Genomic DNA, 22,042 nt, shown 5'->3' with positions numbered 1-22,042 from the left:
CAGTCTGCCCCTGAATATAACACACCCAGCGCTCTGCGTGTTGGTGACACCGTTTACATTGCCTACTTTTCAAAAGTATAGTAGGCTATGCAAAAATGAACATTAATGAGTTGTATTTAGCCTGTAAATAATAGGTGAAAGTAGCTACTCAGATTACTTTTGTTGAGGTTCTGGAGTAGTCATGATATAGGAGCCAAAATATTCTTAAAGACCAGGGATCAGCGACATTCATGTTCATAGACGCAAAGTTATGCAAACGTGATTTTGGTCGCATGAGCAATGTAAATTCTTTAAGTTTTATTGAGAATTTGCAGTGTTTGGTGACAACGAGTGCAGACAATGCAACAAAATTAAGTCTGGAAGTAAACCATTCAATTTCCTCTAGGGAAGTTGGTTTTTAAAGATAACTTTAATGATTTTTAAAGATGAACATTTAAAGACAGACCTGATGTGATTTTCCTGAATCCATTTGTTCATGTTAAGCTTTTTTTTTTTTTCTTCTTTTTTTTTTTTTAATAAGTAGACGTTGTGGTGAAAAACTACATTACCCATGATGCTGTGCAAAAAAATCCACTAATGGGTCATATGCACCAATGAGTCATCATAGTAAGCAAATATCGGCAAAATAAATTTTATGTTAAAAAAATAAATCTTATATAAATTGTCGTATTGAATTAGAAATTAATTTTGCTTATGTTTTATGATGAAAGAAGCCCAATTTTACTATTGGATTTCACGTTAGAACGCAGCTACAATATCCTCAGCGTTTCCAAAAGAGGCGATGTAACAGGAATTAGCATAAACTGTCAACTGTCTAAGGTTTTCTATTTCAGATCAACTAGTCATGACTGAGCAACATTTTGAAGAGAATCTAGTTGAGCAGGTTATGTTATAAACTATTGACATTTTTATAACTACCTGAGGCTTATGCCACCGCAAGAACGCACAAAAAAAAAAAAATTAAGTTTGGACCTAAATATATAAAATAATAAAATATATTAAAAATCTGATACAATGAAATATATAACAATCACTATTAGTAATAATTCAAATATAATATTTGTGTATAAAATCTTTTCATGTCAGAACAGGGCAAATAGCGTCTCGCGCTGTTTTTATACAGTCTATGGTCTCGCGTCAGTGTTGACAAGATGTGAGGCGGACGCATCTGTCTGTCTCTGCGCGCTCTGATAGTCGAGTCCCGTCAATGTCACAGCTCTGACTAATAGATAAAGAGCGGATTAACCGTCGTAACACGGAACCCGGGGAAGGGGAGGGTGTAATTACCAAGCCTAATGTAATTTAATTGTTTTTTAATTAGATGGCCACATTTCTTCCCTGCAGTCCAGCTTCCACAGCGCGCGGCCGTATGTGGCTCTGTCCGCAGTCCTCAATCAGGCTACGCTACACGCAACATTTGAGCTACATTTGACACATCAGCGAGCTAGAAATGGCCAATAAGTCAGTGACATGTTCATTTCCATCTTTATTTACAAGCACAACGTTTATCAATTCTCATAAGAGTCAATTAAAATCCATTTAAGCGCCTTTCTCTTTTGTGATGATCTTAATATTTATATTTTTCATATCATATTTTTCATTACGTTTTATTATTAGGATGTTAATACGTAAATATTAGCCTACTGCATTCATAAAACTTTATTCAGTTAGCTGTTTAAAATTTTTATAAAGCTGTTTTGTTAAATCACTGCACATCGCATTGCGTGGTTTTGCTTTATTATTTATTATTATTTATTAGCCTACACTGATTTCCAGCTCGTAACCACAACAAATGAACAGGTCCAGTGTAAACAAGCTGCCCATTTTTTAATCGCTTACTCTGTTTTAAAAAGAACCTAATCGTGACCACTCAGAAACGCGGACAGTAAAAAAAAATAAGTCCTTTGTGTGTGATTAACTAGAGTAATTAAGACCTCCACTACACCTCTTCAGTTCAACCAGTTGAACGATCCCATCTGAAAATAGACCACCAACAGTCCATTACTGTGCCTCAAATACAAAAATAATTCACCCAAACATTAAAATTGGCATTGTTTACTTACTCTCACGTTGTTGGGGATTTTGTTTTTTAAAATCAGCTTTACGCGCGCTTTTTCTATATGGCTATACAATGACAGTCAGTCATAATGGCTGTCAATATCCAAAAAAGACCGATAAACCAATTTAAAAACACATATTAGTACAAGAGTAGGCTATTGACGAAAATAGTGTGTGGCTGACAGAAGAAACAGCATCAAGGTTTAGATAGCTACATGAAGGTAATGACAGTATTTTCACTTTTGGCCTATATAGGCTTTCAAGGTGTGTGATGTAAATTAATTACTGACCAAACCAATCTGGGCTATTTTTATATAGTAGCTATCATCATATCAGCAGATGATAGGCCTATCTCTTGATATCTTCATAAACAATGCAGCCTAAAGCCACATGGGTCACAACCCTTGTCCATTTCTAAACATAGATGACAACATGATTTATAAGCTTCATAGCTTATAAACATTTTTATATGAATGGAGAGGAGAGCCCCATTTCACCAAATATCTACTCACCTCAGATGAGAAGCTTCATTAATTTGGATTTTATCCACATCGTCTACACTTTTTTCTTCACCTATTGCAGGTTTGATGACATATTAGGATACTGAAAGCTAATTGGCTTGATTTGGTTATCTTTGATGGTGATTGGTTACATATGCAGAAGAAAGGAAATTTTGTGTATCCGTCCTTTTTCGGGCATTCTCCCTAATTTAGGATGCAAACAAATGAGTAATTTGAATGTCCGTTTTGATCAGTTAGTTTAGTACCGAGCTCTGTGCTGTTATAAATGCTTTTGTACATACACAAACATGCATTTCTTATAGTAATTTTGAGTACACATTTGTGCTTCTCTGCTTTTGGGTGAACCATTCCTTTAGAAACAAGCAGGGGATTTAAGTTTATAGGGCTTAGTAGAAAGGATTGTGACAATTACATTAAAGTTAAAGAACGTAAACCAAGCCTATAATGTCCGCATTTCTATCAGACCAACAAAAACCTCCCTCACTCCTGCCTAAGGCCTCTAATTTCCGGTGAACTCTTCATTTCCTGTTTTGTCCAGCAGCACAGGATGTGGCTGTCTCTCTCTTCTGTTGTATAGGGCTGATCTGATGGAAGAAATGTCGCTATGGAATTTAGACCTTAATCTCCGATTATGGTGATAAACATGGAGGTTTAATAATCTGTTTGTGCATGAATTAATCAGAGCAGCCCTATAATCTCATGCTCAATTCGGTCTAACAACATGAAATTATATTCCCATCCATTTTTACTTGTGCATTGTAACATATTTAGAGTGAAACATATTTTTAAACTAAACTAAAGTTTTATCCATGTTTTTGATATTTTTGAAGCACAATAAGAGCAGTGAGTAAACATGGTCAGTTTTGTTGTAAATTTGACTAATATAAGAAGACCACATGATGTACACAATCTTTTATTGCCATTTATTTAAAGGAACTTTTTTTTTTGGTAAAATATAAATACAAATGATAGCGTATGTAATTACAAAGTCCGAACACTTCTCCAAAAAACAATAATAACACACGTCAGAAACAAGTTACTGAAATAGTCAACCCATTATTTACAAGTTCAAGCATGTCTTTGCCTAACAAAGCGTCAGATTAGTATTTTACAATTACTTTAATATTTTACAAAGAAAAGCCACATTAAAATATCTTAATTTCTACTCATAAATAAGTGACTTAGTCAAAGCAACAGCTTGCGTACAGGGTACGAAACAGCTTTGTAGATTAGAGTTTAACACGGGAGACCGAAAAATCCCACACTGGTTACTGGTCGACACCATAAAAACGTCTACTCCAGGCAAGGAAAATCGCTGACGAAGTGCGCTAATTAACTCTTGACGAACCGAAGGGGTTTCCGGCCTCTGTAAATCCTCTAACGTTGACATCACGATTAAAACCCCATTTCAACCCGATTATGTATTTACAACATCGTAACTCCAATTTTAAAATAAAGACCTGACTAAACAAGACAAAAAAGGCAGCATATATATATATATATATATTTATATTTATATATATATTTATATCTATTTATAATACACACAAATAAAATACAGTGACTGTATATATACTTATATTCCTATTTAGAAAACATCTCTTTTAAATGAAAGAGTTCTTCGTTGCGAGCATGGCTTCATATCTCAGAGTTAGCTGGAGATAGTGGTCCAATTCTCAGGTACGTTCTCTTTCTATATCTGCAGAATGTACACTATGTACAGGTTTGCATCGTCACCAGGAGAATTAGTATGCGAGAAGAGCGCAAGAGATGTTCCGAAACCTTCTCGAAGCCAAACAGAAAGATCAGCTGCACTGGGACCCAATTTCGCCTTTGGCTACCAGTCCAGAAGTTCCTTGAAATGTCAAGAACTGCCTCAGAATATCCTTTTTCTTTTGCTTCTAGTTCTCCACAGGTCTCCAAGGGTTCGTCCGAGAGTCAGTATGAGTGTGCGTGCATGTTCAGAAGCTCATGAGCGAGGTCTGGATACTGGCTCCCAGCGGTCGTCCAAGCATTCGAGCGACGACCCCAGCAGCGCCACCAGCTCGGCACTGATTTCCACCAGATCCAAGAGTTCCTTGCTGTCGGGCATGAATCCCTCGAGCTCCTCCGGACAAGAGAACAGCTGACTCAGAGACGCCTGCTTGTAGAATTCCGCTTCGGCTATAGTCACTACTTCGATGTGCGTGAACGTGGCACGGAACGTTCTAGCAGACATCTTCAGGCGCTTGAGAACGTCTGAGAGCAGCAACCAGTTTCTAGGTCTGAGAAAAAGAATGAGAGAAAGAGATTAATTGGCTGAAAAAGAGAGCCAGGTTTTCATGCTAGTTTGCGTCACTATGCAGTAAAAAAAAACGGGTTATTTTAGACTTAATTTTATTCGTAGCAAAATAAAAATAAGATGCGCAAAGTTGGCTAGAATTTGCAGCGTCCATGTGAGCGCCATGGCTAAATGTGTCAGAACATGTGCACAAAGTTAGAAACACCAAAACAAAAATGTACGTGCACATACACGGTGTCAAAAGCTTGCCCCAGAACAGACGCGCATTCAGATAATTAGACAAAATTACACAGATTCTCAAGGCCTTCACTCGCCCAGGAACACAATAGGCTACACACACACAAAGACCATAGCCTGAGCCTGTCAGACGCGCGCACACACATACACAGCGGGGAAAGCAGTAACAGGCAGCGCTCAATCGATGGCACTTGAGGCGGTCTGTGGCTCTTGCGGAGCGCGGAACGCTGAATGGAGTGGGAGAGGGAAAAAGAGAGAGAGAGCGAAGGAGAGAGGGCGAGTGAGAGGGGGGAGGAAATGTGAGGAGAGCAGAAAGCCATTAATACTGCATCAGCCAGCCGCGCCGAGCGAAAGAGAGCGAGAGGGAGAGCGAGCGAACGAGGGCGAATGAGAACGGGGGAGGGGAAGGCCAGAGACAAGCGCAGACTGAAGATTATACACAACAGTGAGCGCGGCAGCTGAGCCTGGGAGCGAGACAGCGAGCGAGCGAGCGAGCGAGCGAGGGAGGGGTGGCGAGAGAGCGGAGCGCGGTAACGGCAGAGCGAGAGCCTGTGTGGGAGGTAATTAGCTGTGTCTGTTTAGCAGCGTGTCACTAGACTGTCTCTCTCGCGCACGCTTTCGCTGTCCTCGCTCTGTTTAAGTGCAATGGGCCTCACGTCTTTGCTAACGCTAAACTAACGTCGTCCCTGTGTGTCAGTCGACACGCTCCGCAGTCGTGCAGTTCTTAAGGGAAACACCTGTCATCTAGGTCAAAGCTAACTCACGTCAGTTCAGCTATTATGTAAACCAACAATTCGTCTAGTCACGATCAAAATTTGACTCGACTTAAAGGGATAATCAAAAGCCAAAAATGAAAATTCTGTCATTAATTATTCACCCTCATGTCGTTCCAAACCCGTAAGACTTTCGTTCATCTTCAGAACACCAATTAAGAAATTTTTGATGAAATCTGAGAGCTTTCTGATCCTGCATAGACAGCATATTCAAGGCCCAGAAAGGAAGTCAGGACATCATTAAAACATCAGTGGTTCAACCTTAATTTTATGAAGCTACGAGAATACTTTTTGTGCACAAAGATAACGACTTTATTTAACAATTCTTCTCTTCTGTTTCATTCTCCGCTGCGTGTTCACGAGAGTACCATGCTTGCGTGTGGTGCTGCTGACGCAGGAGCCAGCATTCTGACATAGAACCCAGATGCGCTGCGCCTTGTTTACAAGAAGAGGGATGCACATGGTACTCATGAATGGCGGCGGGGAGCAGAAGAAATCATTGAATAAAGTCGTTATTTTTGTTTTCTTTGCGCACAGAAAGTATTCTCGTAGCTTCATAAAATTAAGGTTGAACCACTGATGTCTCATGGACTATTTTAACGATGTCCTTGTTACCTTTCTGGGCCTTGAACAAGGTAGTTCCATTGCGGTCTATGGAGGGTCAGTAAGCTCTTAGATTTATCAAAAATATCCTAATGTGTGTTCCGAAAATGAATTAAGGTCTTATGGGTTTGGAATGACAAGAGGGTGAGTAATTAATGACAGAATTTAAATTTTTGGCTGAACTGTCCCTTTAATCTCTACTGATGAATTATATCAGTTAAAATGGATTTGCTCATTCAACGATCATCTAGAAACATTGCATACAACTAGCAAAGTCCTGGTAGCCAACAACTGGCAACTGTACATCAGAATTTCCTAATTACAAGAATTCTGCACAATACTTTGAACTATGCAATACTTGTAAATGGAAGCTCTATGGCTACATTCGGCAATTGCGACAATAAGTTGACGTACAAACAAAACATCTTTGATACTACGACAGCCAAACTTTTGATAATAATTGCCATGACCTTTCTTGAAGTTAATTTCTATTTACGAAATTTTTCAGATCAGAGTAAAGTGCCTTTGTACAATCTACAATAATCCAATAATGACTAAATTTACTGGTGAACACGTCCTGGGAACATTCGGCACTTTAATTTTTTACATTTTCAATTACGAAAATTCCACTAGGATCAAAATATTTTATGCAAAGATTTAGAAGTCTAATAAAGAACGCTAATAAAAATTACTTTAAGTGACACATGAATGTGAATATCCTGCTTGTAAGCAACATGATAACGATAGCTATCAAACATCAACAAATTATTATTACGAGCATCTTCTAAAATTTCTTCTAAATTCCACATTTACAATATTTCAGACTAGTATCTTGGCCAATTTGAACCGATTCTCAACAGCTTTTACCAGAAAACAATGTTTACATTCCCACTATCTCTACCGATAAAATAACTGGTTTCATTCTAAACAAAAGTAGTTACAGACAAATGTCAGTCAAGACTAAAGATTTAGATTCTTACCCCTGCGAGAGAGACACCTGGATGTTGTAGCACGGCAGCAGCGGCCGGTCAGAAAATTCGAATTCAAAAACTTCTCTCTGTTCATCCTCGTCTTCGCCAGGTCCAGGCGGGTTGGCTAGGATGTCATAACCAGACGAGTCGTCGGCAGGCTCTGTTAGTCAGACAGAAAGATATCGATTAGAAATGAGAGAAAGTGTGAATTATGGAAACACACACACAGTCTCTGAGAGCTAGCAATGGATTCTGCTCCCATGATATCCCTCCAAAATCCCTCCCACCCTCCCTCTCCCTGTCGGATTCACGCCGAGACATGCTTTCGCGGCGCTGCTCTCACGTCGCTCTCCGAACGTGCTCTCCTATTTGCACTCTCTTCCATTAAGCGGCACTGCGGGAAGAGCTGCCTGTGAAGCCACTTCACTCGTTCGTGTGCGCTAGCGGCACAGCGTACGCCTCGGAGCGAAACAGGCGCCTCTACCTCTTTCTGTTGCGCTTTGGGTTTTTCCAAGGCGGCGCAACGCTCCCAAAAATAGCCGTGCGGCTCCCTTCCACACCTCCCCTTCTCTCCCGGCTTTGTTATTCCAGGAATCCAAGGGAAAATGTGCAGTAGCAGTGGGTTTGTTTTCGGCCAGCTGGAGACGGGCCCGCTCACACACACACACACACACACACACACACCGAGCGATCTGCTGATATATGGCAGCCAGGGGAACTCTCGCTACGCAGCTAGAATTCGTTTAAAAAAAGAGCAATAAAAAAAATGCTGCCATCTATTTTTGCCCCCATGGTGCCGACCCCACCACCCAGCGGACGGGGGATTTTTATATAAATACTTTCAAGCGAACATCAGAGGTAGAAGCACACATAGATGCTATTTTTCTATTTTTTCAATTCTAGATCAATGACAGTCTACAAACATTGATGATTCACACAGAGATTTACCTTCAGGTGTTTACCCGTCTGTCTGTCTGATTGCATGATTCTTTTCTCTTTTCCATTGTTTCTTACGTCTGTTACTGTGGGTGTTTTGTGCATTTCTGAGAATATTTGTGTGTGTTCGAGTGTGAAAGTGGTACTCACCGCACACTGCGCTGCCGTAAAACTCCCAGTACACACCGGGGTCATCGTCCGCTCTGCCCTGCAGGTCAGCAAAGTAATCTTGAGTGAGAAAGAGAGAGAGATGAGACCATTAGTGATGTAAACAGGAAGCAACTAGAGATGCACTGACAGAATTTTTGGCAGATACTGATAGCTAAGTTTTTCCCCCTCTATAATAGCTGAAATCCATTAGGTTTGCCGATAAATCGGCAAAAAAAAATTAAATAAAAAAATCTAAACTTCAAGCTAATATTAGCACAAGATCATGCTCGTCATTTCAAGAAAATACACATAAAATAGTAATAATAATAAATCAAACTAATAATAACAAACAAAAAGTGCTAATTGATGGATATTGCTCCAAATCCAGAATGCTTTAAATAAAAGTAAATAAATAATAAATGAAATTAATTAAAATAAATAGATACATAAATAAGATGATAGAAGATGCTACAAGAATAACAATAAATATCAATATAAGAGAAAGAAGTGCTAATGTTTGGCAGACACCGATATGATGACGGATATATTGTAAAAAATGCTAAACAGACCACATTCTCCAAGCGACAATAAGAAAATAGTCTTCTACAGACAGCAGAGGCTCTGATGCTCTGCAAGCGTTATGTGGTTGCGCGCTCAGATGCCACTTGGCGCTGCGAAGCACAGCCAGCGGCGACGGGAGCCGCATTTGCCAGCGCAGCCATTAACAATTCCATCCAGAGAGAGAGAGAGAGAGAGACAGAGAGAGAGAGAGAGACAGAGACAGAGAGAGAGAGAGAGAGCGGTTGATTAGAAGGCTCCCACAGAGGGAAAACAAATTTGGGGAGGGTCTTTAAATCAGCGCAGCAGACAGCAGAACGGGACAAGCCTGCTGATTTACACACACACGCACACACACACACACACACTATGCTGCCCTGCGCTTCCAGGCCGAGCTCTTTCCTGCCTCACGAACTCATGCATAATCAAACACACACACAGCCAGTCAGTGTGAACCTCCACCATGTGACTGAGCTGCCCTTTAACTGGCAGCCCTGAAGCTAATCCACACACACACACACACACACACGCACGCACACGTGTGCGCGCACGCATATGTATTAAAATGGCTTTGGAGGTGAAAGAACTTGCGACTGCCGTCAAGAACAAACGCTGGCTGTGTACAAATTGTTTCACGATGCCCTCTAGTTCAGCTCGCAACTTTCAGACCATTAATCAAGCCGTGCCTCGGAAAACACGACTACTGTCACCGAAAGAGAGAGAGCGTCTCCTTCGGACAGTCATGGTGAGGCTGTTCTCGGGCGAGAGGGGTCAGTGTTAACACAAACACAGGAAAGGCCGTCTCGGTAAATGCCACGTCTCCAGCGATGCCATCTTCACATGCACCCGGAGCACAGCTTGTCTTTTTCCATGCGAACGTCTAACCTTAAGCATTAAAACTTTACTTCTGCACACAATGGGTGGCGAACAGCGCAATGACAAGGTCAATGCTCCGCTAACGATAAACTGTAATGGTATAAACAACTCTTGAAAGAATATTCTGGGTTATTTTCAACATAAAAATGTGCACTAAAATGAACTGTCGGGAAAATGACAAACCAACAGTATATTTGCAGTGGCAAACAGTATATTTAACAGGTTGAGCATTACATTGCACAGTTAAAAAAAAAAAAAAAAAAGGATTTGAAGCTAATTTTTCTCTTGAAATTTAAGTTTCAAAATAATTCTGATGGAACACTGACTCTTACTAAGGAGAATGGCTTCTGTTTCTTTCTCAAGCTTCACCCAAACGTCTGTTGTGGCACTAATGCAAGTTAAGTAAGTGTGTACGAACTGCCACGAAAAGTGTGGAACAATTTATAAAAACCATAAATCCGAGTGTACCGCTAATCACTGTAAATACATCAGTGATATATTTACGACTGTTGTGGGCTCCAAAGTCGCAAAAACACAGAAAACTACATACAGCTGCTTTAAATATTCAGCATGTCATTTTTAGACCACTAGTGGCACCAAATGGATTTGCAGTTTCTTTTTATTTGAGTGCACAGTGAGTGCATAAATTGGGGGTGGGATTTGTGCAAATCTCCGACCAATGACAGATGGCGAAAGAGTTTGCCATGTTTTTGAACAAGTTTCAGTTCTGTTTGGTGCTGCTAGTAGGGCAGAAAACACATGCTGTAGCATTAAAAGTCATTAAAGATAAATCTAGATTTCTAAAACCCAATTTAAATCCTTGAAACCATTCAGATGCTGTTCTTGAGGTGTAACAGGAAAACTTTCCCCCAAAAATCACACATGCACAATGAAAAAAAATCGCATCATACTACAGCGAAAAAAACAGCAATCTGTTTAAAATCAAAGGGTCAGAATGATGTCAAAAGCTTCTAAAACCATAAAAACAATACCCCATTTTAGCTTAGATGGCTCCAGATTAGACCCAGATTACCATTTCAATAATACAACCCAGCTTTTCCAAATATTGTTGCGTGCGACAAACCCGCACACCCTTCAAAACAGACACGCCGCACAAGACCAAATAAAGACACGCACACGGACGAACACACACACACATAATCTCCTTTCAGGGAAAGCTGATTTGCCGGTGCTAAAGGCTTCTCCTCCGCTCCAGCTGTTGCTTAGTAACCAGATAGCCAAGCGGAGCCGAACCTTCCACTGCTACAGGAGGGAAATTCTGGGAATAGTAGTGGAAGAGAGGAACAGCACGGTCTTACCAGACAGAAAACACTCCATTATGTCGCTGTGGGTCATCTTCAGCAAACCGCGGCCCGAATAGGTAGCTAAAGTCGGATCGGCGCCATATGACAGCAACAGTCGGACCACGTCTAGATGATCGTTTTCCACAGCATCATGGAGAGGCCTATTGGAAAAGAGAGAAGAATACTTACTTCTCAAAAAAAAAAAACAACAACACAACATTTGTACTGCAGCTTATATTAATTTTATCCATCAGATTTGGATTAGATCATGAAAAGTATTACTTATTTTCCCATAATTTTCAATCCCGGAGTTCACCTCTGACTTTCACAATGCAACAAAATTACCCTAACCTTGGAGAAAGTAGTAAATTTTTACTATATTTGTATTATTTTTCAATTTAAAAAAAAAATAAATAATTGTAAACAAACATTATTATTATTATTATTAATTATTATAAATAAATATTCTTTAGAATAATGTGCACTGACAAATGGTTCACAATAAAACCAGGAAATTTTATTAAGAAAGTAAATTGGGTACGTTATTATTTGTCAATGTCGAAAAAACTTTCTTTGGTAATTGCGAGATTTTCTTTTTGCTTAAACAGTTCAATTACTAAACTTGTCCATAATTACCTTAATTTTATCTGCTGGCATTGTCCAATAAAACAGTCATTAAAACCTGTCACTGTCATTCATCTTTCCGACAGGAATCAGAACGCTAAACGAAATTGGATTTTTAAGTGTATGGCGAAGACAGGGATCTCACACGCCTAATCTGCTCTTCTTGCGGTAATTATCCGAGCTAAGATTCTCGGCCTCTTCTGTTGTTGTAAAGCCATTATTACCAAACATATAATTACTGACATTGAGTGTGCGCACGTCAGCACGTGTGCGCACGTGTAATTATCCACGCCGCGGCGGCACGCACATGCTCTCGAACACAGTGTGATGAAAGCAAAGGAAGTCACAGAAACTAGTCCTGCATGTAAGGCTTTGCTATTTAGGTGATATCATGAATGCATGCATGTTTACCTGGTGCCGTCCTGCGCACTGCAGTTGATGTCGGCCCCGTGATCCAGTAAGTGCTGTACGATGGAGAGCCAGCCGCGGGAGCAGGCCTCGTGAAGTGCGCAGTAACCCGCATTATCCCGATGATTCACGTCACACACTTTATTCTCCAGACAGTACAAAACCACCTCCTACAGCGAGCGGGAGAGAGACAGAAGACGAGCGGTTACTATGGTGCAGTGAGGAATGAAATTCATTAAACACCATTAAAGAGCGCAGAGAAAAAGAGAGACAGGCAGAGAGCAGACAGACAGTTCCGCCCAGAGCTGATTATTGATGTGTGAGGTATCAGGGGCTTTACAGACGAATCCTGCCCCAAGCCTGCTGTTCACTTTCTATACGAGACGCCTGAGACGGCACTGTGCATGTGTGTGTGTGTGTGTGTGAGTCTGCAAGAAGCAGCAGTGTAGGAGCGACTTTAAAGGTGGGGGAAATTTGAACGATGTTTGCCCGTGTGAAACCGGCTGCCACAATTTTTCCATATTTTCAGATATTTTGGTGCCTAGATATATGTCTCGAAGTCTCACCAGGGAAGCCTTTCAACATCAACCCAAGCTATAAGAACCCAGTAAAATGCTAAGGATGTTGTTATAAGGTTGCTTTGTTGTTTGCTAGGGTTTTTTGAGCAGTCGTTAGAACTTTGCTGTGTGGTTGCTTGAAGGAGGATCTCAAATGATATTCGAGGTTATTTTGAATTGTGCCAATCTAGAACACCCTAGCAACCACAAAGGAACATCCAAACAACTGCTCAGAACCCCCTAGCAACCACAAAGGAACATGTCAGCAATTGCTCAGAATGTTGCCTTTGTGGTCGTTAGAATGTTCTGTGCTGGAACAATTCATAAGACCCTAGAATTCTATCATTTGAGAATATCCTTCAATTTCGGCAATTATATCGTCCACCAGGCAAACTGTGCAAGTCTGTTTGCTAAGAAAAATAATACCATAGGTTTACTCAGATTTCTGCGATTTGGCATTATAGTAGTTGAAACACAGAAAGTTATCAATATGTATTGTCCCATTCGCACTTCCTGACATTCCGGTCCGCTGGTTAAGAACAATTTCTGGAAGAGGCTGGAATTACAGAGAGCCCTCGCAGAATTAATTGGAGAGTTCTTCTGCAAGCTCGGGTTTAAAGGAACTCCCACATCCATCACCGCGAGCCGATTCCTCATGCACGGCGGCAACAAAAACAAGCGCGCACACACACACACACACACAGATGGGCTGGAGAGGGGAGGGCCGGTGTCCGCTCAGCGCTCAGACGAATGAGGGCATTAGGATTCAGGAGGCGTAGCACTCGCACTTCAACCCTGGCAGCGTCTCAGAGAGCGCATTCAACCCCTCCCCCGACGGAGTCGCACAGTGGTACGACCTGCCCCACGCTGCTGCCAGCAGCTCTGCCTCGCGCTTCCCGCCGGCTCCGTATCCAGGATACGGCATGCCGCCGGCACGACTGAAAAAAACCCAAGCCGTTAGCAGGGGCGCCGAGCCGTTAACGAGCCCAAACGGGAAACTCTCGCTCCAGTGCGGATGTTCGCTCCCCTCAGCCTGGAGAGGTGGACCAAAACACACGGAAGGTAAAACATACACACACACACACACCTAGCACGCTCAATTACCGAAAGCGAGCCGTGGTTCAAGGGAGAATTTCTCTATTTCCGTTTATGTTTCCATCGCCTCATTCCCTTTCCAGCAAGGTCTCTCTTTCTCTCCTGCCTCAGGGAGTTCCTCAGTGGGGATGTTTGCAGGCAGGAGAGCTGAGTGTTACATTAAACAGACAATCAAGCCGTGTTACACAGCCTAGCGAGAAAAAGATTTGTCGTGATTTTCTCCTCAGAACTGCTCTTTGCTGTAGCGTTTCCTCCCCCGCTGTCCCCTGCTAAAACGACTCCCAGCTAACAACTGCAATCAATGCATCATTCAAGACACTTAACCCCTTCACAACAGCAATCCCACAAAACAAGACACAGGCCGGCTCGAGACTGAACCCAACGTGCAACCATTTTACCACAACCTCAAAGCCTAGTCAACCCAACCCACATCATAAAAAATAAAAGAGCAAGAACTACAGAGAGAAACTACGCTTAGAGAGAAAGCCACTCGGACAGGAAAAAGAAGGGGAAGCTTTACAAGGCAGACCTGAACTGAAACCAGTCTGGGTCACTGCTAGTCTGGAGTCAAATTCGGATGCTGGCAGCCCCCTTTAAAGCCTGTGATTCAAGTTCAAACTCAAGTCTAGAATTTCAAAGCTTCAAGGAAAAAAACTAAGACTCTAAGGTTCAAGAACTTTAAGACATCTGATAAAACATTCTAAAATTCAGAGGCAGTTACAGAATTCTCAGGTAGTTCTGAAAAACATTCTGGAGCTCTAAAACGGCTTCTGATAAATTCTAAAAGTCCGATGTAGTTGAAAAGGGGCTTTTGATGCAGTATATGACAATTTTTTTAATTCAGAGGTAGCTGAGAAACCTATCCAGAATGGGTGTTTATAAGAATTCCAGAATTCCAAAACAGCTAAGAGTTCTAGAATTCACAGGCAGTTGCTCAAAATTTGTGGAATTCTGAAACTCTTCATTAAGTCTCAGAATTCTAAGACAGCTGATAAATAGTTCTAGAGTTCAGATGCAGTTAAGTTATGGAACACGGAAGTACTTCAGAAAGTTTTTGAAATTTGAAAGCAGTTGATAAAATGTTCTAAAATAGAGGCAGCTTTTAAAGAATTTTAGAACTCCAATGCAGTTTTAATTCTGATTGACCATTCTAGAATGGGTTTTATAAAGAATTCCAGCATTCTAAAACTGCTAATGAACAGTTCTGGAATTCTCAAGCAGTTTATAAAGAGTCACGGAATTCCAAGAGTTCTGGAATTCTGAAGAGATCCAGAATTATAAAGACCTCTATTAGTTAATTCTGAGATTAATTCTAAAGCTTTTTGAACTCTGAGACTATAGAACTGAAGCAGTTTTGTGTGATTTTTATTTATTTATTTATTTTTTTAAGTCTAATGTGTAGTGGTTGCTTAATGATCCTCTGGCTACGCACAGAGCTGACAAATGTTCTAATTTTACATGCAACTCAGGAAAAAACAGCCTTCAGACTGAGCAGACGTCACGTTGCATCGGAAAGTGAGTGGCTAGGGAGAGAGACATACAAAAAACGTCCAGAAAGAAAGAGCAGGATATGCGGAGGGGGAAGAAGGAGCGCCGAAACTCCCTCAGCATGGTTTTAATTGAGAGAGCCATGGCTGGAGTGGGAGTTCTGATAACAGAGGGAAAAGGGTTGAGGTGGCCTCCACAGAAGAAGTGCATCATTAACGGATCAGGAATTTCCCTGACAGCCGGCCAGGACGGTACTGAACGTGCGGACGAGTGTGAACGCGTACATGCGCAAACGTGACATGTCTCGCTCAGCCAGACCTTTGACGGAATGGCAGCTTGCAAACCACAGTTGGTTTTTACATGCCGTTTAAGGGTGGGTTTATCTTACATAGATTGTACCTAAATAATAGGCAACAAAATTCTAAAAATCTGTCAAAGAATTTTGGCAAATCCAGTTATTAGTTCTCCCACAAAAAAGCAATCATTGCATTAACCCAGTACCCCCCAAAAAAAAAAAAAAAAAAAAACCTATGCGCCCTTTGTACCGGAAGTTGCATGAAGTCAGCCAATCAGTTTTGTGCTTGCCAAGTCAAGAAAATGCTTTCCAGTTTCATGTGCAATATGCATCCAAATGTTAGTGAGCGGACTTTGGGCGGTCTGGAGGCGTCTGTGGCCGAGACTGCGAGATATAACTGCTGTTGCTCTGAAAGTTGAAGGTCTGTATCCTGCTATTTGCTCAGACTTGGCAGACAGTGACAAAACAGGGCGCGACACACACACACACGCCTCACTGACCCTCTGTATACACACACACACTTTCTGCTGGTTACTAAACTTCAAACATTCACACGTGAACACTATTGCTATTAAAGGGATAGTTCACCCAAAAATGAAAATTCTGTCATAATTTATTGACCCTCAAGTCGTTCCAAACTATGACTTCTTTTGTGTTCCAGAGGAGTGCATACGTTTCTGTTTTGTTTTTGTTTTTCTCGTGACGTTTTTCTCGTTCTCATTTTATGGGGGCGATGGGGCACCTAGACATTTTTCAAAATATCTTCCTTTGTGTTACACAGAAAAAGGTGAGTAAATGACAGAGCTTTAATTTGGGTTTGAACTATGCCTTTAAATACACTCAACCTCAAACTTTGGCTATTTTTCCCCCCTAAAATATGCAGACTGCAAATAATCTGAGAGGGAATTTAGATCAGATTAGGTTGCAGTCAATGCATGCGACAGGGTTATTTCAGGTCACAGACTGTTTTGCGGTCATCATCTAGATCAAAAGATCCGCTTGCACGGAATCCTTAGTACGCGGCCTTGAACGGACAACCTGACCAGCGGACACGCTCATGCAGTCAACTGTGGAAAACACGCAGGTTTTTCCACTTGCGCTCGGTTAATGCCTGAAATGCAAGCCAAAATGACTCAATCACACGCGCGCGCACAGAGAGAACCGCTCCAATGCGCCCGGGAGTTTCATCAAGCCAAGAACGGGTTTGTTTTGAAGGTGCGAGCCCATGAGAAAATGGAAACGAGAGCGCGCGCAAAAGTACGTGCCGTTTGCATGTTTACTGCAGTTGCGCTGGGACTGAGATGGAGTGCCACGTTTAAGTGTGTGAACTCTCGTTCTCTCGCGCTCTGAGACACACACACACACACAAACGGAGCAGCTGCCGCGGTCTGTGTTGAAAGGCTCGGCCGCGCAGTCATGTCATATTTCCGAGCTCTGGCAGCGCCGCGGAGCTGCTCGTGGCTTAACACACACACACACACACAGAGAGAGAGAGAGAGAGAGAGAGCGCTGGCAGCTCAGTGCGTTGCTCGCGGCTTATCTCTCACACACACACAGCGAGAGAGCGGCTTCCTGTCTGAGGCAGGAGCGCAGGAGGGGAAAGGAGGGGGACGGAACGAACGAAGACTAGAAAAACAAGCCGCTGTCGACTGACAGAAAAAACACACGCGCGGACGGAAGGTCTGTCCCCACCTGCTAAGGGCCGTTTTGAGGGTGTAGAGAGGGAGGAGAACGAGCGATCGAGAAAGAGAGACAGAGAGAGAACAAAAAAAAAAAAAAGAGGAATACAGGGTGGGAAGGATTACATTTTATCTCGCTTCCTCTGACACACACACACACATGCCGCACGGATCGGCGCCGAGTGCCCTCCGCTGCGCGCTCCGCCGCTCCCCCACCGTATCTGTGGCGCACGCACAGCCCCGCGAGAACAGCCGCCTTTAACCGATGTCACCAAGCGCATTTATAAAGCCATTAGAGCAGAATTAGACCCCGAGCGCCAGCGGGGAAAATCACAAAGCCCTGAGACTCAGCGGTAACGAGAGCCCACGCGCTCGAGAAAATCCACCGCGAGCGGAACACTAGCTCTCTGCAATCTGGGAGAAAAGCTCATTAGGTTAAAAAGCTGTTTAGCTATTAGTAAAAAAATAGTTTGGATGTTATTAAAATACAGTTCAGCTATCCGCAAACAGTTTAGCTATAGTAAAAAAATATTTTTGGTATTAGTTCGCCGTTAGTTTATCTATTAGCGAAGAACAGTTTAGCATTAGTACACTGTTTAGCTAGGCCTATTTTTAATCAGTTCAGCTATTCTTACAAACAGTTTCTAAACACTTCAGCTAAATTGTTGGTGTTTATACACAGACAGATTAGCTATAACCGAAACAATGTAGCAGTTTGTAAAAAAAAAATAAATAAATAAAATTAGCTTGTATGTTAGGCTAATAAATAAAACTAAATTATATGAATAACTAAACAACGTGAAATATAAACTGTTCAGCTGTTTTTGGAAAATTTAGATATTCGTAAAAATAGTTTAGATACTCACTAGATGATTATCTATTAGTAAACAACCGTTTAGCTATTTGTACACACACAGTTTAGCTATTGTTAAAAAGTTTAGCTATATACAATTTACAAATGTGTCAGAGTTTTGCTATTAGTGAAATGGAGCTATTTGTAAACATTTAGCTATGCATAAGCAAGGGTAAGCTATTCATATACACTTTAGCTATTCGTAAACAATTTAGATATCAGTATGTTTTACATATAGTTCTCATATAGTACACAGTTCATATTTTGTCTGTCAGTGAAGAACAGTTTAGCTATTTTTAAACAAGGTTTAGCTAAATATAAATTGTCAAAGTGTTTAGCTATACTAGTAACAATATAGCTCTTCGTAAACTGTATTTAGTTATTCATATTCATAAACAGTTTATATTTTCTTAAATAAGGTTTAGTTATTCATAAAATTGACAGTTTAGCTATTCATAAACAGTTTAGCTAGCTAGTAGAAATATTTAGGCCTAAAGAAAAAAATTTGAATTTCAACTTTAACAACAAAATACAAAATGCTTTCTTTTCTGAGAGAACTATCAGCCTTTTTTGTGGTTAGATATGAAGAAAAAACACTCTCCATCTCCGTGGGCTGTTAATGGCGGGCGTTGGTTCGGGCAACGAGAGATCGGGAGGTGCGTGAAACGGGCGGCTAATGGCTTAAAACAGCGCGTGTTTAGCACCTTCAGCCGAATGATTAATTAACGTGGAGATTACGGAGAGCACTTGTCAGATCGCTGATTGGACCTTAATGGCAAAGAGCCATTCTGCCTGAGAGCAGAATTACCGACAGAGTCTAGCAACCGCAGCAGAATCAGAGAGAGAGAGAGAGAGCGCAAGAGATGGATAGGGCTCTTTCACACACACGTATACACACACACACACACACACAGAGCGATAGGTTTCAATCAGCACACAAAGGCCAGTTTTGTCTGAGTCATAAAAGAGGGAGGCAACAACCAAACACAAGTGTAAATAAGCAGCATCGTAACGCAAGAGAGACGTCAGCGCCGGCAGAATGTAATGAAAGAGTGTGTGTTGCAGTAAAACTCTTGGCTTGAGAGCTAAAGGGAGGTGAAAAAAAACGCAAACAAGCGAACAAGAGACGTTGGGGGAAGGGAACTACAAACGTGCGGGTGTCAAAGCAATGGAACCGCCTGGCCACTTCAAGCACAAAACTTACAAAATACACAAACACACAGCAAGGAATGGAGCACAATGGAACGTGGCATCCCTAGTTGCGAGAAAACAAACCCACAGACACATGTGGATGCACGTTATGGGCAGAACGAGAGAAAAGCAGAAAGTAGCAGATGGGAAAAGCAGATGGGGGAATCTAAGCGTAAAACTAGCTTGATTCCGACACCACAAAAGCGTGTTCTATTCTGGAACGGCACCACTGCCTCAATGCTAAAAAATGCTCCGTAAAATGCAATAAGAAACTTTCCCTTTCAGTGGAATTCAAGGCACTGCTGTGGAGCGAGAGAGGAAGGGGGGGAGGGCTGGGGAAGGAGAGAAATCATGCGCTCGCAGCAGTAATCGCTCATTTCCTGTTCTCCGTGCCAGTCCTTTCAGACGCACTGCCGGAACTAATCCAGCTCCCCATTAATCTGCCCAAATTGGACACGGAACGCCGCGCCATTCCAGAACCTGCGGAACCACCGTATTCCAGAACTGTGGAATACCGTCAAAATTCCAGAACAGCATGGAATCTACTAAACAATGAGATCAGTGCAAGTTTTGTTGCATTACAAAAATACTGAACACCGCAGAGATATTCTACGATATTTAAAGACAACATGAATTTGGTGTTTTAGTAAATAAAAGTCGCTAGTCTTCTTACCCATAATTCATCAATGCACATTATTGTACAAATAAACTTTAACGAAATAATAATATCATTCTTTGCTTCTAAAAAAGAAAAACCTCAAAATTTGTCGCAAGGACCATAGAGTGCTATAGCGTTGCTAGAACGTTGCTAAAGCATTGTAGCACTCCTTCACAAAATCTAATCAACAGAGTAACCCAATCAAATTTTGACAGGTAAATGCAGCAATCTTTACTAGAAATATTCAGTTTCGTTGATAAAACATGCAATATTGCGAAAAAGATAAATGCGCTGCAAATGCCATTTCAAGTTGTCTTTAGGAACACTGCAGTGTTACAAAAACACCAAAACACTCAGTGTTAAACTCAAAAAAAGACTGAATACAAGATCAGAGATGGTGTGCGAAGGGTTAAGGTTTTCAGGTTCGACTGAGAGAAAGAGCAAGGACGCGACGGAGAAAGCGTGAAAAACAGCGTGCCTGCGAAAGCACGGGAATGAATGTGAGCGAGAAAGGTTTGAGTGGGAGTGCAAAAGCCGAAAGGAGAAAGAGATGAGACGGCGCGTATGTGTGTGTGTGCGCGCGAGCGAGCGAAAGGGAGAAAAAAAACGGTGTGAGTGTGTGTGTGTGCGCGAGCGAGCGAAAGGGAGAAAAAAAACGGTGTGAGTGTGTGTGTGTGCATGCGCACGCCAAGCGATCGCTCTGTGCCTGTCAGGGGCTCTCGCATGTCAGACTCAGTCTCACGCAGAAATAATGAGATGCGAAGAGAGCAGGAGAGGGCAGCCGGAGAGAGAGAGACGGTCGCGCACACACACGCGCTTACCTCATATCCTAGCCGTGCAGCTCGCTGCAGTAGAGTCTCGCCTGCGTTCTTGTTGACGATGAGTCGGCGTGCTTCGGGCGGCATGGGCCTGCTGATTGCCGGCTCCGCTGACACTGGAGGAGCGGGGGCGACCGGAGGTACGGGTACGTCCGGAACGGCACATGGAGGGGTCGGGGGTGCCGCGGGTTGGTAGGCAGGGGACGGGGGACGGGATTTGACCGGAGAAATCTCGTAATCAGAAAGAGTTGCTGGCTGCTTCTGAGCGGAACGTTTCACCACCTGACGGGGGAATAAAATGAGTTACTTTACAAGACCTTTGGATTTCACACAGATATTCAAGTCATAGTACGTGGCGGCACAAACAGGGAAAGGCGGGCGTTCTTTACAAAGACAGAGCGGACAAAAGAGTGACAGAGCTACACTCGCTTGGTGCCAAGAGACAGGCAGGATGGAGCGCTAATTAATCACAGCGACAAGTTCATAGTCAGCGCTGCGGTATAATCAAAGAGACCGAAATTTGAAATTCGAAACATTTTAATGTGAGCTGTTCCTACATAATTTTTTTCACAGTAGTGGAAAACTTAGCCCAAACAGCAATGCAGGAAACGCTGTTTCCCACCATAAACCAAGAACAAAATTGTGACTGTCAACAACAGTTCCTCGCGCACACACCCCGCATGGTCAGCAAGGTTATTTTTGGCCTGCAGTTAAACATGCCGAAACAAACAGAGAGACTATTTACACCAGTACAATCCATAAACACATTTTAAACTGAAAAACGTGCCTCTTCCCACATCGAGCGCTTCTCTGTTTTCGGCTCTAGGCTGCGTGCTTGTTTGCGATCTGGATGGAAGGCTGCAGACGCCGATCCATCAGCGAGCGTGTTCCCCGGCAGGGAAAGTTAAACAGGAAACAACGGAAGACTTTGGCTCTCTCCCACTCGCTTTATCTCTCCCGCCTTCCGTGTGCGAGTTCTCTATCTGTGGAGCGCAGTAGGGCGGGCGGATGAGAGCTGTGTGTGTGTGTGTGTGTGTGTGTGTAGGCCGTGAGTTCATGCGAGCAGACTGAAGGTCGGGAAGGGGGGGTGATCGGGGCGGGAACTCCA

General features: G+C 42.3%; 1 protein-coding gene across 4 annotated transcripts in view; it reads right to left on the bottom strand.

Annotated features, from left to right (window-relative positions):
• Window positions 1–3,476: 3,476 nt before the first annotated feature.
• Window positions 3,477–22,042, bottom strand: part of bcor (BCL6 corepressor) — a 49,800-nt gene continuing 31,234 nt past the window's right edge. For all 4 annotated transcript variants that reach the window (XM_058760122.1, XM_058760124.1, XM_058760121.1 and 1 more), the window contains 6 exons: window positions 20,938–21,216; window positions 12,304–12,470; window positions 11,284–11,429; window positions 8,531–8,608; window positions 7,454–7,604; window positions 3,477–4,843 (listed from right to left, as the gene is read on the bottom strand). In XM_058760122.1, coding sequence (XP_058616105.1) covers window positions 4,549–4,843; window positions 7,454–7,604; window positions 8,531–8,608; window positions 11,284–11,429; window positions 12,304–12,470; window positions 20,938–21,216 — 1,116 coding nt within the window. In that variant the 3' untranslated portion in view covers window positions 3,477–4,548. The remainder of the gene's footprint in view (window positions 4,844–7,453; window positions 7,605–8,530; window positions 8,609–11,283; window positions 11,430–12,303; window positions 12,471–20,937; window positions 21,217–22,042) is intronic.

This window comes from Onychostoma macrolepis, chromosome 22 (genome assembly GCF_012432095.1).
Source record: "Onychostoma macrolepis isolate SWU-2019 chromosome 22, ASM1243209v1, whole genome shotgun sequence".
Classification (NCBI taxonomy): Eukaryota; Metazoa; Chordata; class Actinopteri; order Cypriniformes; family Cyprinidae; genus Onychostoma; species Onychostoma macrolepis.
The sequence above is the reverse complement of the archived record's forward strand: the minus strand, read 5'-3'. Positions and strand labels throughout refer to the sequence as shown.